Source organism: Pongo pygmaeus, chromosome 5 (assembly GCF_028885625.2).
Source record: "Pongo pygmaeus isolate AG05252 chromosome 5, NHGRI_mPonPyg2-v2.0_pri, whole genome shotgun sequence".
Classification (NCBI taxonomy): Eukaryota; Metazoa; Chordata; class Mammalia; order Primates; family Hominidae; genus Pongo; species Pongo pygmaeus.
The window spans coordinates 131,282,074-131,299,733 of record NC_072378.2 but is presented as its reverse complement, the minus strand read 5'-3'; the positions used below and the strand labels follow the sequence as shown (position 1 = coordinate 131,299,733).

At 38.4% G+C, this 17,660-nt stretch overlaps 1 protein-coding gene across 45 annotated transcripts in view; it reads left to right on the top strand.

The window, feature by feature from the left end:
* The window catches only part of EPB41L2 (erythrocyte membrane protein band 4.1 like 2), a 291,214-nt gene that overhangs the window by 161,156 nt on the left and 112,398 nt on the right, over nucleotides 1-17,660 (top strand). For all 45 annotated transcript variants that reach the window (XR_010126785.1, XR_010126787.1, XR_010126784.1 and 42 more), the window contains 2 exons: nucleotides 13,263-13,744; nucleotides 14,421-14,633. Coding sequence is in view for 36 of the 45 variants with exons in the window: in XM_054492768.2 (XP_054348743.2) it covers nucleotides 13,277-13,744; nucleotides 14,421-14,633 (681 nt within the window). In the remaining 9 variants the exon portion in view is untranslated. The remainder of the gene's footprint in view (nucleotides 1-13,262; nucleotides 13,745-14,420; nucleotides 14,634-17,660) is intronic.

Below are 17,660 nucleotides of genomic sequence, written 5' to 3'. Positions count from 1 at the left end.
TCTTTTTAGCATCTTAAAGAGTTATAACTTTCAATTTGCTTATAAAGTGCTTCATTTTCACCCTAACTTGTTGATTAAAAGAAGTTGTATTGTAGCTATCAGAGATTTGAGTTCACAGTTTTTAGCATCTGTAGATTATTAGCCATTAACAGTTACCAAAGTCTGGTTATTGGTTTGATATTGTCACACCCTAACTAAATACTGATAGAATAAGAATAGGTATCAACATCTTCTTTTATTACTGAATATTTAATTGGTTGTCACATTGAATAAATGTGAAAATGCATATTGTCCAGATTCTGACATCCAGACTTGGGAAAAAATCTTCTTGCGTTTTCTTTATATAATCTAACAGTCTAGCAGTCTTCAAAAAGATCCTTGCTTCATTGCGACTTCCTGACAAAATTAAAAACAGGGCCACTGTAATTAGCAGATGACCTCTGCGATTCCTTTTTTATTGTTGACACCGTTAGGGATGCTCTATATCACTGAAGTATTTATGGTATTTTGAGGGGGGTACATGTGTACTTGGGAAGTTTTAAGTTTTCCTTTTTTTTTTTTGTCACAAGGAAGAATTGTCTCTTCAAATTATTTGTAACGTGGGTGTGGGTGCCGAATAAATGATAACTGTTGAGGTGATGCTGATGACCTGGACAGCCAATCATCCCTCACATCTGATTTGTAGTGTTCCTGTACGGATGATATAATATATTGATGATCTATAGTTTAGTATCATAGCAGGATCACAAGGAAAGTTACATTGGAAAGGTAAATTTTAAACTTTGACGCTGGTTTTGCTTGCATTTTTTGGTGGACTCCAGACGTTGAATGCCTGACATATTCTCCAGCATGATTCTCTACCAAATCACTTTTGCAAATGTTGAACTTCAAGAATTTTACCTCTAAGAAAACAAATACATTTCACTGAAGTAAAAACTTATTCTAGCCACCACCACCTAAAAATAGTTATTTGAAGTTCTTGCTAAGTAGTTCTGAACTAAATGAATCCTCAGAGTAGAAATACTTAACTTAAAAAAAAAAAAAAAGGTTTTATAGCACTCCAAATGGAATGTCTGTAATTCCATTGTAGTTACAGCTTTTCCCGCCGAGGGAAAGTTGCTCTTATCAAGCCAGGCTTGGAGGGTCCATAATTTGGATACTCTCTCGCACGTTCTGCTGATCAGCCAGTGGACTGGGGCCAACATTTGGATATGCTTGCTTAAGCTAGAAGTGTCATTCAGTTTATAGTCTTAATTTTGAGAATATATGCTATGTATTGGTAGAACTCTTTAGTAGTGCTATAATTACTTAAAATGGCAGAAGAACTAATGGCCAAAATTTAAAAAGTGAATTATGTTTTTTATGAGGTTTAGGTATTTATGCCTGTTGACTACAGCATTCCAAAGCTTATAGAGAAGAGGATTTGAAAGTATGAGATCAGTGTAGGCTCCAGCTTGGTGGACTTGTCATAGTGTGGGGGAGTTGATTGACTTTGACAAGCTTTTGTCTTATGACCTATTAAAATGCAGCGTCTGCAGCCTGTGCGTTTATCCTGTGCAGTTAACCTTGGTGGATTTGTCGTTTGCTTATTTGGGAAATGCCTCCTGAACCACTACTGTTATTTTTTAGAGTTTGATTCACACAGAAATAGTATTAGACTGGTTGTTGGTTACTGTTGGATACCAAGTGAGCACAAGTTTTATGATGGGGCTGGGGAGCCATTTTAATGCATAAGATAGTTGTGGGGTGAGCTTAGGAAAAATAGACTCTCTGGCATCTGTCATGATCATGGGAGTTTGTTGGTGTTGGCCCTGCTCTGGTTTGAGTTTGGTTATGATGTCACTGGAATAAACTGCACATTAGCATTTTTTTTTTCTATAGAGCATTATAGGGGGGTGGCCCAAATAAATGTTCCCTAAATACTAGGAACATCACAAAAGATATTTATGAGGAAGCCACCGGATGCAAACACTGTGCTAGGAACATGTAGTTGTTTTATCTGCACAAAAGTTTTACCCTCTTCATATGAATATAGTAGCAGGTGGGCAGGGAAGAGGTGTGGACAGGAAACTGATGACAAGCTTGTGCTGTCAGGCCAATTTTATTCCTGCTTTTCCCTGTGAGGAGGAAGCTGCTGAAAGAGATTGGGGAATGTTTATGTATGACCAGCTTAGACATTTAATAGGACTCTTGCCATTCTGTTTACTTTGCCTTTAAAAAAAAATGTCCCCAACTTTCAGAGAACTCTATTTCCAAGTGCCCCATTCCCAGCCCTCCAGCAGAGAATAAGAATAATCTTTTTACGCTGCCTGCATATGCACCAGTATTATTGTTAGCAAAAGACACTTGTTTGTTTCAAGTCCACACTGAGGAAAAAAGGATAAAAAACAAGCAACGTTTTCTCAGGAACTGTAATTGACTCTTGAACAACATGAGCCTGCACTGCATAGGTACACTTAGATGTGAGTTTTTTCAGTAAATCTAATCAGCCCTCCATATAGGCAACTTCTGTATCTGCAACCAAATTCAGATTGAAAATAACTGTGTTTGTAGGGTGCTAAACTTGGATACAGATGGCTGACTTTTCCTGTCCACAGGTTCAGTAAGGCTGACAGCGGGACTTGAGTATGCGTGGATTTGGGTATCTGTGGACCAATCCCCCACAGATACTAAGGGACAACTGTATTTTTTTAAATGAAGAACTGATACACTTCTTAAAAAAAGTGTTGCTGCACTAAAAGCTTGGGTGTTAAGCTTAAACTACTTAGGGGAACAATCTAGATGGGGGGTAAGTGATGGGTTTGTGAAATATACTGAAGTGGAGGCTGGCAGAAATCAGTTTCTTTGAGGATATAGAAACAGTCTTAACCTTCATACGCTAGGAAATCCAAAGCTTAGGCCATTTTAATGCTACTGCTGGGCTGGAGTCGATGTTCATTTGTGTGGCTAGAGCTGTGTGACAAGGCAAATTGGCATCGTGGCTTGTGGGAGTCATGTTGGCACATGTGTTATCTCCAAGGAAGCTGGCTAACCAATCTGGGTTCACTTAATGCATAAATATTGTTCTCCTAGTAAAGTACTTAAGTGCTTAAGTTTATGAAAACTTCTGTTCATTAAAAACATTGTCTCCTATGTCTGTACCTCGGCAGTCATCTACCCAGCACCACCCTCCATTCCCCGTAATCACTGTTGTTACTCTTGCATTCTTCCCTAGTTTCTTTACTCATTTAAAGGAAAATGTGTGTGTGTGCATATTCACATATGCATATTCATATCCTTTATTTGTGTATCTCCCCCACGCTTTGCTTTCAACCTATAAGATGTGATATCTGTATAAGGTATCTTATCCCTATAAAGTGACCTATCACTTATACCGTCTGAATCTTGCTGTTTGTACTTAACAATGTACTTAACAATTGGAGTTATTATCCCAAGCGGGGTGGTAGCCTTTCTCATCTTTTCTCTTTACAGTTGCCTAGTGTTCTGTTGTATGAATGTGGTATAAGGCCCCCTGTTGATGGACATGGATCCTTAGCTTTTACAGTGTTGTAGTGAGTCACCTTTACATAATTATTTTACATATGCACAAATATATCTGTAGGATACCTTACCACAAGCTTGTCCAACCAGTGGTCTGCAGGCCACATAAGGCCCAGGACAGCTTTGAATTCTGCCCAACACAAATTTGTAAACTTTCTTAGATCATTATTAGATTTTTTTTTGCAATTTTTTTTTTAAAGCTCATCAGCTGTTGTTCGTGTATTTTATGTGTGGCCCAAGACATTCTTCTTCCATTGTGGCCCAGGGAAGCCACAAGATTGGACACCCCTGCATTACCACAAGCAGGATTACTAGTTTAAAGTGTGGACACATTTGGAATTTTGAAAGCTATTGGCAAATTGACTTCCACTGGGCCCATACCAGTTTATTCTTCTGCTAGCAATTGTTTGAGAATGCCTTTGTTCCCATAGTCCTGCTCAATGAGTGCATGATTAAACTTTTGGATGTCTCCATTCTGAATTTTTAGTTTCATTTCTTTTACTAAGAGTGTGACAAGTACCTCTTCATATGTTTATGTGCCACTTGTGTTTCTTTCTTTTTTTTTTTTTGATAACTCTGTTTATCCATTGGCCACTTTCTCCACCATTGGACTGATGATTTAAATCGGCCTAGCCAAAAATTTAAAAATAAAATTTGTTTTTTATTTTTTTGATGTTGAGGCAACTTACACCCAGACTTGTTTTATTGGGGTTTTTTATTCAAGTTACTTGAATTCAGATAGAGACCAAATAAAATTGAGAAGGAGAATTAGTCCTCTCCAAAAATCATGTAATGACTATTTTGTATGTTATGAGTGTTTAACCAGTATTTCCTATGAAGGACCATTCATTGTGTGATTTCCTGAAGAGATAACAAGAAAATTGTGGCTGCTTTTCAAACTAGTAGTAATTTTTAAATCTAAATTACCAAGATTTATGAATTGGTTACAAATTGTTTGACCATGAATGCTAATCTTATTACCTATGTCTCCCACTATACTGAGAGCAGGATTCTTTCATCTGTGTTACTGGTGCCTGGTGCATATGCTTTGAGAGTACTCAATAAACACTTGTCTTGAAAGAAGGGGATAAGATACTGACCCCACTCACATCCTGATGGTCACTGAAATTCATGAGGGGTGCTCCGTTAGAACATGCTGCTAATGATTATAAAGCCCCAAAAGGTAGTGGTAATTATCAATTTCACTTTTCAACAAATCATTAACTGTCGGGCATCGTGCTAGGTGCAAGTTATACAGTAGTGAAGTCATTTTGGGATTGAAGGCAGTGTTGTACAAGGTCTTTAGAGCTGGACGGCATGGATTTGAATTCTGGCACTTCTCTTTATTGGTTATATGGCTTTGACCAACCCATCTATCCTCTTTTTATCTTCTTCATCTGTAACATGAGAATAATTTCAGTTCCTTCCTAAAAGGGTTGAGAAGATTCGAGTTGCTGCATGCAATGTTTCTAGAGCAGTGTTTAACAAATAGCTGATATTATCATGATTATTTCTGTTGTGATTACTGTTATTACTACCATTACTTTTTTTTTTTTTTTAGTAAACAAATATAGTTATTTTCTTGGCAGAATCTCTATGTGATTTTTATTTTCTTGGCAGAATCTCTATGTGATGACAGTGGCTGATCATTTATTATGAATTTATTATGTGCCACGTACTTTATGTATTATAGCATCTAATGCGTAGAATCAACCAATGAGTACATTTTATATCCTTTTTTTTTTTTTGCTTATGAGGAAGCTGAAACTCAGCAAGGCTAAAATAAGTTGTCTGCGGTTACATGGCTAATAAGCAGAGCTGAAATTCTAATCCTGTTTTATTTCACAGTCTTCATCTCCAAACCACCAGGCTATTTTATTCAGACTTAGGTAACTTCTCACGGAAAGAATATAGCTTCAGGCTGGGCGCAGTGGTTCATGCCTGTAATCCCAGTATTTTGGGAGGCTGAGGCGGGTGGATCACTTGAGGTTAGGAGTTTGAGACCAGCCAGGCCAACATGGTGAAACCCCATCTCTACTAAAAACACAAAAATTAGCCGGGCATGGTGGCATGCACCTGTAATCCCAGCTACTTGGGAGGCTGAGGCAGGAGAATCACTTGAACCCGGCAGGCGGAGATTGCAGTGAGCTGATATCATGCCATGGCACTTCAGCCCTAGGCGACAGAGGGAGACTCCGTCTGAAAAAAAAAAGGAAAAGAAAAGAAAGAATATAGCTTCAGCTTTGATTATTACACAGAATTGGGTCTCTACCTGAGAGAAGGAATTAGAGCAGATGCAGTTCACCAAGATTTCTGACCATACAACTCAGTGTGCATAATTGATTGATGAGAACTCAGCAGGGTTCTGGATGTCTCTAGATAATCTCTGCTAGAGTGTGTTGTTGGATTGCCAGTATTACAAGATTTATATGCATTATGGTTATGTGAATAAAGATATCCAATATTAGAGTCCTTCATGATTTATGTATGGCTTCTGGTTGTTTAGCTTTAACTTCAGGAAATTGTATCTATTTCCAAGATTGCCTTAGTTGCTGGTGGAGAATGCTTTGCCTGGCACAGGTCTTTTTCTTGACTCCATCCTTAATGACAGCAGTAGGGACTTGCTTTCAACAAAGGAGATTGTTATCTTGATTGTTATTGCAACTGGATGTTATTGAAAATTATGCCTTAGTTTTCATATACCCCTGTCTCCCACATATGAAGAAAGGGACTCATATGTTGATAAAGTTAGATTTTTTTGGGTTTCATTCTTATTTAGAGTTGTTAGAATAAAGAATTAGTGATTTATCTCACTAATGTTAACTCAAGTATTAGGTTTTTAAAAATTGAACATCATTTGGAAAAAATGGAATACTTTGACCACCATAGCTCTTAGTTGTGAGGGTCATAAAATGCAGTGGGAGTAATAATGACCCAAGATCTATGTGTACTCTCAGTTTCTTAATGCTTATTTTCTAATGCTCTCCTCAGAATATGCAGAAGTCAACATCAAGATGTTTTTGACTACAAGTAACTGAAATCCCTGGCTCATTGAGCCAGAGAGGAGTATGTGATTTCACAAACAGGAAGCTCCAGCACAGGACCGGGCCATGTGTGGCGCGATCAGGGAGCTGATCCTCTTCTCTGTGATTCTCTTGCCAGTTTCCTTTGTTGTGTGTCAGTGTGTCATCAGGCTTTTTCTTCTCTGTGGATTCAAGATGACAACAGCATTTAACAGAGTTATGTATACAATGTTCAGAGACAGCAGAAGGGGCCTCCTCTTCCTGTGGCTCTTTTTAGACGGAGAGATCCTTTTCCAGAAGCCCACCAGTGGACTTCGTGCATATTTTCTTGGCAAGGGGTGAGAGACTACCATGATTGCCCTAGACCAATAGAAGCTACCCTTGAGGCCAATCTGGAGCTAGCCTCTGTTGAAACACATGTGGAAGGGGGGAAGGTGGAACAAAATTTAGGTTCCATTAAAAAGGAGAAAGAGTGGAAGAAATATATGCTCTGAATGTCACCTGATCCCATTTAGACTTGAACTAGCGAAGACTGTAGTTCATATGTTTTGTATGTGTGGGTTTAATTTAAACCGGATATTAGTTTACATCTTTATAGTAATAGCTCTGTCTAATAGGTCCCTTATCCCTTTAAAAATAAATAAACAAGTGATATAGTGGGTTATAAAGTTAACTAGGGTGAGCAGCATTGGATTACTTGTTCATCCTCCCCATATAGATAATATGAACTAACAAATAGTCCCTTTGGAATGTATTTATACTTACTTGAATATGAAGTATAGTATTTTCTAGACCATCTGACACTTAAGAAACATAAACCTGTGAGGGTAAGGACTTACTTGCACTCTGCTCTAAGTCTGCCTGTTTTTGTTATTCCTTCTTCCTCTCCAGATATTTCTTCTTCCTTGTTCCCCTTACCCCCCCCTTCCTCCTTCCCCTCTGCCCCTGCCTCTCCTGCCTCTTCCCCTTCTCCTTTTAAATGATGAATATATTTGAGAAGCATCACCTCTTTATTTCCCAAGTAGAGTTAGGTGGCTGCTGAATCATTTCTATATTTGTTTTTTTTTCTCACGTTTGATGGCATCAAATAGTACATTATTAAAAGACCTTCTCTTTCAATAGCTATAGGCCCTTCGGGGAGGTGAACATACAAGCACGTGATTGTGGGTATCAGCAAGATGCTCTACATATCCTCTACCCACAAGCAGATGAAAACTAGTTTTGTCAGATGTAGAAAATGGCCAGAACTGTCTACACATTGCCAATATGTTTTAAGTTCAATGGTTATTTGTTGCAAAGTTTTGTTGTTTTCTCAAAGCTGAAATGAAAGCCTCCCTCCATCCTCTCGCTACCATTTTTAAAGCTTAGAAATACGTACCTTCCCATTTTGTGAATCTTGGATCCTTAAAAAATGGGTTGAGCTCTCTTGGTAGAAATCAAAGACTCTCATATTGCTTGTGATCTCAGCAGAGAATGGGAGCTACTCAGTTGGCAGCAGCACCTACCCTGTTCCCTGCTCAGGGGTTTTATTAACAGTAAGGTCCCAGTTTCCCCAAGGTTTTAAGGAAACATCTGAACCCAAGAATTAGCATGAACCCCTTGCTTGAAGTTGTTTGTATGTTTGTGAGGTTGTGTATCTGCTTTGCTTTGCTTGCTGTAGTATTCTGATTAAGGGCCAATGTTTTAAGTAGCATTATGTTATATGGTTGGCAGTTTAGCCTAGTGATAGAGATAGCACATTAGAATTTACCTCCTTTTTTAAACGTTGGAAAAAAAAGAATGGGTTTATGTAACACAGCTCCTTACCTAACCAGTACTGATCCTCTATTGATGATGGTTTTCTGCTTCGTTGCATGTTAAATGATGCATGCTTTTTCTCATGAAGCTGTCACAATAACGAACACTTTTATCAACCCAGATGGAGCATGCCAACATGGTAATTGTGTCAAAACCACATGCTTGTCTAATGGGTGGGCTGTTGACAGCAGTGTTCTTTTTGGTTGATGATAAGTAGAAAGATCATTACTTAATGTATTATATAACTATACTAATGATGGATTTTGGGTAATTATAATTAAATATTAGTCAATGAGCATTGCCAGAGTTTGGGAAACCTTAGTTCCAGTTTTGGCTTGCCCATCTGACTTTACCATCTCAGGCAAATCTCCTGGTCTTTCTGATCCTCAGTTTGGTTGTTAATAAAATAAAGTGAGGATATTAGACTAGATGTTTGAACAATACTCATTTAGTAAGTACTTATTAGGTACCTATTATGTGCCGGCCTAGATGCTGGGAATATAGCAGTATATAAAAGAAAGATCCCAGCCCTCATGGAGCTTTCGTTTTAGTGGGAATGTCAGCATTCCACTACAAGAGTTCTCATTTTCATGGGTGATAGAGTTTAAAGGCTTATCCACATCTGAAAGAAACTCAGGGTTATAGGCATGATAATTAGAGTGAGTGGATGTACTGTAATCATGTTTTCTTGATGGTGGTAATTTGTTCAAGAAGCCATTTTATCAACAAAGAAGGTAGTGTTTTGTTTTGAGCTCTGTTGAACTCTTGAAACTGTTTCAAGAATATGTTGAGTAATGATCCAATTGGTCTTTTCCATTGTTTTCTGTCTTATAACTTCCATTTGGATGGGTGACACTGATCATCACTTTTGAGGCTCTTAACCCTTGTAGGTGTTGTGAATACAGTGGTGATTGAGGATGACTTCGTGAGGCTTAACCATATGGTTTTGTCGGTGCTCTTCGTGTCTGTATTTGTACTTTGTCTTCAGTTTCTGTCAACCAGCTCAGTTATGATTACATGGTCAAGCAATAATGTTCAAATGGGATTTTCTTTGTTATTTAAATTCATCTATAAATTTCTTACTTTTAAGAGAGAATATTCTGAATAAATCTGAGAATACATTTATGTTATTTCATAGTCATTTTCACTAACTGGCAGGAACCTTTGAGTACTAGGCCAAGGACTCTGTGGTTGAATAGGTCATTCATGCATAATGGAGCTGTGATTGCATTATGAAGTGTGTGTGAGGGAAGGTATACACAGCTGTGTGGTTCTCCATTAGTGGCCTTGGATAAGTGATTTCTGTTTATTATTTGTAAAATAGGGATAATACATACTTTGTAGAATATTTTGAGAAACAGATTATGGGCACTGTGTCAGACAGTAAACAGTGAGTGGAAACCCTTATGATTAAAATATAAACAACTATTAATGCTTTTAACATAATAGTGGAAACTCAAGTTTTATATTTCACTGCTTCTAAAATATTTTGGCCAAAAATCAGCCTTAGTTGATTGGTTCCCGGACTATTTCTCACAGCCAAAGTAATTAGAGAGCTGCCAGTTTATCTTGGTTAGCTTAGACAAGTATGGGGCATTTTGGTTTTAATTTTACCAGGACATTTATTCAGCTCTCAGAATGTAATTAGAGAGCATATACTAGAAATACACTTTGGTTATTTCATGATTAAAGTAAATAATATTGTCCACTTAAATGGTACATGGGAAATGGTACGTTAAAGAAGGAAAAAAGGTTTTCTGTGCAATATGGAGCCAGTTTACCTGTCCTCGGGTCTTGTTGGAAGACATACTTTTGAATTTCAGGTGCCTGAGAATGAGAAGCAGCATAGAATATGTGGGTATGATAGTTAACTATTCCATCTTACATAGCATTGCTGTCAAGGATATTACTGTCTCCCGATCTCCCCTCCTCACTATATATTTCTTCTGGCCCTCATGACTTTTCTTCTGCCTGACCTTATATGTTGATGGTGATAAGAGCTCTTTTAAGGATCCTCTCAGTTTAAGCTACCCTTTTTCTCTAGGTGATGTATCCCCTGCTATCCCCATGTGATGACAACTTCCAAACCCTATCTCTAGTGTGTATCTAGTCTCCAATCAAAACCTGTGTGTCTTGGGGTCATCTAGACATCTCCACAACTTCTCAATCACATTGAATACAAAATTGAATTATATGTGTCAGCCAGACCCACTTTTACAGGTGTTCCCCATTTCCATGAATGGTTCTACCATCACCCTAGTCTTCCTTGACCTGGGCCTTTTCTGTAGCTCTTTCCTCTCTTTGACTTTCTATATTCAGCCTGGACATCAAGTCATATCCACTCTACCTCTTTACCATTAGATTAATTTCTTGTCCTTTACCCTACTGTTTCTGCTGTAGTATATATAGACCATCGTCTTCTCAGGTCTGGATCAACCAGAGATCAGATCAACCTAATCTCCTGGATGTTGTTCTGCTTCAGTCTTTTCTTTCATGCTGTGCTTTACAGCCAGGTTGGGCTAAGTGAAATGAGAATCTTATTACATTTCTCCTCTACTTCAAGTACTTATGTAACTTCTCATTGCTTTTCAAATAACCCCCACATTGCCTTTAAAATAACACGAAATCTTTTATGTTTTGGCTTCTGCCTTCCTTTCTTACTTCATTATTACCAGTTCAGCTTCCGCCTGTCCTATCTTCACTCATAAGCCCCCACTTCACTTGTACAGTGGATTATTGTTCTGTGCCTGTGGTTTCCTTTTTTATGAGGAATGTTCTCATGTTTCAACACAACTCCCTATGCCTGACACATACCTTCCATTCTGGCTATTTTGTCTGAATAATGAGTACCCATTTAAAAAAATAAACTCAAGTGTCAACTTCTGCAGAAACGCCTGCCTGGTGACCCTCTTCGTCTCCTAACCTGGCTTAAGTCCTTTGCTTTTTTGTTGTTGTTGTTGTTGTTGTTTTGAGACAGGGTCTTGTTTTGTTGCCTAGGCTGGAGTGCAGTGACACAATCTCGGCTCACTGCAACCTCTGCCTCCTGGGTTCAAGCTGTTCTCCTGCCTCAGCCTCCTGAGTAGCTGGGATTACAGAGACGTGCCACCACGCTCGGCTAATTTTTGTATTTTTAGTAGAGATGGAGTTTTGCCATGTTGGCCAGGATGGTCTTGAACTCCTGACCTCAAGTAATCCACCCTCCTCGGCCTCCCAAAGTGCTGGGATTACAGGCATGAGCCACCGCACCTGGCCTAGTCCTGTGTTTTTTGTGCAACATGCTATTGACTTAATGTATGCTTATTTGTAGCCCTCACTCCCTTAGCTCCTCAAAGGTTGTCTTTATTCATGTGCCCATGAACTTACCACATTGTAGAAGCCATTATATAGGCGAATTGACTTGACTGTTTTTGTGGTTGCATATTAGATGTGAAAAACATTTTTAAGTTATTTTTATTGAGAAAATTTACATATCACAGAATTCACCCTTTTAAAGTCCAGTGGTTTTGGATATATTTGTAAGGTTGCCAGGGGGTGACGGGGAATGCAGAGTGACTACTAATGGGCACAGGATTTCTTTTTGGAGTGGTGAAAATGCTCTAGAATTAGTGGTGATGGTTTCACCACCTTGTGAGTATACTCAAAATCACTAACTGTATACTTTAAGAGGGTGAAATTTATGGTACATGAATTGTATCTTAATAAAGCTTTAAAACAAGTGTACTTTTTTTTTTTGACTTATTCAAGTTTGTACCACTTGAAATGTTAACACAATTTTTTTTTTTTTTAAGAGATGGGGTCTCATTCTGTTTCTCAGGCTGGCCTCAGACTCCTGGGCTCAAGCATGTTTCTTGCCTCAGACTCCCAAGTAGCTGTGACTACAGGAATACACCATATCCGTCTCTAAGTTTTTACCACCTTTGAAGATAGCTGGGACACTACTCGTTGTCCAGGGTGCCAGGACTCTGGGCACTTATTATTGGTGAGGGAGGGGAGAGCGAATGTGATCAGCTGTCTCTGCAGGCCCTGCCTTTTGTTCTTTATGTCAGCGTGCTGTAACACTTTAAAAGTCCCTCTTTGCTTATGTAAAATTTAGTTATTTTCAGAATTTATTTAAATTTTGTTCTAATTCCTTATAAGAACAATCGTCGGATGCATTTTTTTCCACCTCATAATGTCTTCATTTGTTTTGGATTATGGCCCTTAAATATTTTTCTTATATATACAAAGAAAAGTGTGATTATGGTTGGGTGGGATGGAGGTTTGGAGTTTTGATTAGAATTTGAGTACCTTTTCCAGAAGATTAACTTTTGCATTGGAACAGTGATGGTGAATTACGGGATTTAATATTGGAACACAGAATAATACATTTTTGTTATTTTACCTTCTTGCTGTTACACACCATACACTTAAAACTGTTTTTTCTAATACCTAGCATTTTGATAGGTTTTGGGTTTAATGTATGAAATTGTAGTGAAATGTGTCTCATTGCTTTCTAGCACTGTTGATAACATCTTCCTGTTACAGAATAAAGAATACCAAGTACAGATAAAAGTAATTTTTCTTAAAAAACTTGGATTTTAGAAATCAATTATTGTTTATAACAAGTTGAAACCAAATAAAAGTAATCCCTGTTTCTTGAGTTCTTGATGATTTTAAGTTCTAGCTATATAGAACTCAGAACACACAGAGTTCTATTGTGATGCTAGTTTTGGGTCTGTGATGCTGAAAGTTAGAGCAACAGTCTCCATTTTGTCTTGTGCTTTTGAATCTTCTTTCTTGATGTGCTTTCTCCCTGTCATCTGTTACTCTTCTTCCCATCTTTCCTTACCATGCCCCTTGCAACCAAACTAAATTTGAGAGAACTTATAAAATGACATTTTGTGATTTTTGTTTTGATTACAGCATAAGCTGTGGCCATGACTACTGAAGTAGGCTCTGTGTCTGAAGTGAAGAAGGACTCTAGCCAGTTAGGAACAGATGCAACCAAGGAAAAACCTAAAGAAGTAGCAGAAAATCAGCAGAATCAGTCTTCCGATCCAGAGGAGGAAAAAGGTTCCCAGCCACCTCCTGCAGCTGAAAGCCAAAGTAGTCTACGCCGCCAGAAGAGAGAGAAGGAAACATCTGAGAGCAGGGGTATTTCTCGGTTCATACCGCCATGGCTTAAGAAGCAAAAGTCATATACCTTAGTAGTGGCCAAAGATGGAGGAGATAAAAAAGAGCCCACCCAAGCTGTTGTTGAAGAACAGGTCTTAGATAAAGAGGAACCCCTTCCAGAAGAACAGAGACAGGCTAAGGGTGATGCTGAAGAAATGGCTCAGAAGAAACAAGAGATTAAAGTTGAAGTCAAGGAAGAAAAACCCTCAGTGAGCAAAGTGGAGACGCAGGTATGTTTGGGAATAATTGCCTGGAAATGAAAACCTGATAGCATAACCACATAATAAAAAGGGGTTGTTTGTTTTGGATCATTTCCAGATTTCTTGTACTGAGATACTGCTTTGGCTTAATGTATACGGAATGGGTCTTAGATTGGTCTACCATATCCTTTCCCTGTTACTCCTTGAAAAAAAGTCCACGATATATGCAAATTACTAAAAAATTCATGTCTGTAACCTGTTTAGGTGAGGTAGATACTCTGAGCCCTGCCATCTCTTTTTTAAACAGAATGCTCTTTTGTGCCTCTTTAAGTTTTCACTGGACAGTAAGTAGTAGATTTGTGTGTGCGCATTTTAGTTGCCTAACAAAGCCTAGGTTTTGCCATGGTAAAAGATTTTAATTGGAAATGTTATTATTTGAGATGATACTTAAATTGTAGTTGCTGGGATGTAGTTTCTTTGATTCATTTAATGCCGAGTGACCAACTTGGCAAAATGAGAATTTTGGCCATGAAAAGAGGACGAGGGGAAATATCCTTTCTATTGGAATTTTCAAGTCTTTAAAAATCTGGAAGTTACAGTGTTTAAAGTAATGATCCTAATTCTTATGAAAGATTTTCCTTTTAGTATGTTGTCATCTGCAAGTTGGTTGACTACAGTAAGAATTTAATTTTTTTTTCCTCAACAGCCTACTGAATTAGTAAGTAAGGAGAGAGAAGAGAAGGTAAAAGAAACACAGGAAGACAAATTAGAAGGAGGAGCAGCAAAAAGGGAGACCAAGGAAGTGCAGACCAATGAGCTGAAAGCAGAGAAGGCATCTCAAAAAGTCGCCAAGAAGACCAAAACTGTCCAGTGTAAAGTGACCCTCTTAGATGGCACCGAATACAGCTGTGACCTGGAGGTGAGATAGGGAGCTGAGTGAGAGCTAGCTTGATATGTGGATTGTGGCATGGCATGATAAATAGATTTTTGTGTTTTACTAAGTTCCTATAAGCCAGTTTATTACAGTTTTGCACTAAAAAAAATACATTGAAGTGGGTCATCATTTCTGTCACAAATAATATTTCATTACCTTAGGATAAGTAGGGATGCTATTCTGCCAGTCTGCACTAGTCATGTTTACTGGTTTGTGTGTATTCTGAATGGGTGTTAAATATTTGGAACATTGCTTTTGGCTAGAAGATGTTTTTCATGAGGAAAAATGATAGCACTAGGCTGACATTTCAGAATAAAGAAGTTTCAGCAGTAAACTTAGCCCCAAGTGTTTTTTCCTGAGACAGATGCTGGCTTAACATCTAATTTATTTAGTTTCATTTAATTAAAAAACATCTATGATTTGCAAAACATACAGTTCATTAGCACTGGTGCTGACAGAAGTCAGTTTAATCTTTTAACGCATCTAGTACCTTATAATTTTATGTCAATCAGAAGAGTTTGTTGCTTTCCACAAATTATTTACGTAACATATACTAATAGCTAATGTTTACTGAAGAACCGTGTGAAGTGCTTTGAATGGATTATCTTGTTTAATGGATTATCTGGTTTTATTGATTAAGAATCAATAAAAGCAGATATTATCATTGCTGTTTTCAGTGTTACATGTTACAATGGGGAACTTAAGGCTTAGAGAAAGTTAAATTCCTTGCCCAAAGTTTTAGGGTTGGGTGCGGTGGCTCAAGCCTGTAATCCCAGCACTCTGGGAGGCCGAGGCGGGCTGATCACGAGGTCAGGAGATCCAGACCATCCTGGCTAACATGGTGAAACCCCGTCTCTATTAAAAATACAAAAAAATTAGCCAGGCGTGGTGGCACATGCCTGTATTCCCAGCTACTCAGGAGGCTGAGGCAGGAGAATGGCGTGAACCCAGGAGGCGGAGCTTGTGGTGAGCTGAGATTACACCACTGCACTCCAGCCTGGGAGACAGAGCGAGACTCTGTCTCAAAAAAAAAAAAAAGAAAAAAGGAGTAGCAAAAGAGGATTAAAAATCCTTGTCTTAGTTTTTGCTGTTGTAACAAAATACCTTCAACTGGGTAATTTAAAAACAACATGAATTTATTGCCCACAGCTCTGGAGGCTGGGAAGTCCCAGATCAAGGCACCAGAAAATTTGGTGTCTGGTGAGGGGCTTGATATCTGCTTCCAGGACAGCCCCTCCTTTCTGGATCTTCACATGGTGGAAAGGGCAAGTGCTGTGTCCTCACCTGATAGAAGGACAAGGCAGCTCCCTTCAACGTCAGTTACAGGGGCACTAATCCCATTCATAAAGGCAGAGTGATTAAGTCATTTCCTAAAGACACCACCTCTTTTTTTTTTTTTTAATACTTTAAGTTCTAGGGTACATATGCACAATGTGCAGGTTTGTTACATATGTATACATGCGCCATGTTGGTGTGCTGCACCCATTAACTCATCATTTAAATTAAGTATATCTCCTAATGCTATCCCTCCCCTCTCCGCCCACCCCATGACAGGCCCCAGTGTGTGATGTTCCCCTTCCTGTGTCCAAGTGTTCTCATTGTTCAATTCCCACCTGTGAGTGAGAACATGTAAGACACCACTTCTTAATGCCACCACCATAGGGATTAGGTTTCAGCGTGAATTTTGGAGGGATGCATTGCGACCATGGCAGTCCTTAAAGCTTTCTTTTCTTCTTCTGCTCTTTTTAACACTTTCCTTTGCCCTTTCCTGAGACTCCCTTTCTATCCCAGGGAGAGTGGAGAGGTCTTAGGGATAGGAGTGAGAGACCATAAAGAAAGGGACAGAATGGTTTTCTGAACTTGACTCAATTACATTATATTTGATTGCATGTCCCTTGTCTTTCCTACTTATCCTAGAAATTAGGGGATGTAGATTTTTGAGAACCAACTTGATGTTATGTGACCTTGAGTCATTTGCTCAACTTCTGTAGACCTCAGTTTCTTCATCTATAGAATATAGAATTACTTAGATCATCTAGAATGCCCTTTTATTTCTGAAGTTCTTTATATCACTAAACCACAAGACTGACCAACGTACTTTATGGTTTAAATCTATCTTTGTTCTCTGTCTTTTTTAAAAAAAATCATAAAATATTTTAAAAATACAAAAATATAAAAATAATAGAGGAGACAGTTGTGTATCCAGCACAAAAATTTCTATCAGTTGTTACCATTTTGCCATGTGTTTTAGATTTTTTTTTTTTTTGAGATGGAGTCTTGCTCTGTCGCCCAGGCTGGAGTGCAGTGGCACGATCTCGGCTCACTGCAACCTCCGACTTTCTGGTTCAAGCGATTCTTCTGCCTCAGCCTCCTGTGTAGCTGGGATTACAGGCATGAGCCACCACACCCAGCTAATTTTTGTATTTTTAGTAGAGACGGGGTTCCACCATGTTGGCCAGGATGGTCTCGATCTCCTGACCTCGTGATCCGCCCACCTTGGCCTCCCAAGTGCTGGGATTACAGTGTTTTAGATCTTTAACAAAATAGAACATTTAATACATTGCCAAAGTCTCATTCTCATCTTTTTCTTCTTGTCCTGCATGTATCTTTTTGTGATATATAAATCTATTCATTTAGACTGTTGTATAGTATTTCTTTGACTAAACTAGTTTATTCCCCTCCTGAGTCACAGTTTCTTTGTATACTATAAGAAATAGTTCTTTAGTGAACATTTTAAGACATGTTTCCTTGTGTAAGAGTTTCTTCAGGGTAGATACCTAGTGGTGGAATTGCTAGATTGATGGAATCCAGTTTTACTTCTTCAGTTTCCCCAGATATTGCCAAAGTAATAAATGAAATTGATAAAATTTACCATTTACATTTCAACCAGCAACCATTAAGTTTGATTTTGCCACATTGTCATCAGTGATTCTTGTTACCAGACTTATTAATTTGGACCAATCAAATGTATGTGAAACAGCTTCTCGGTATTTTAACTTGCATTTGTTTGTT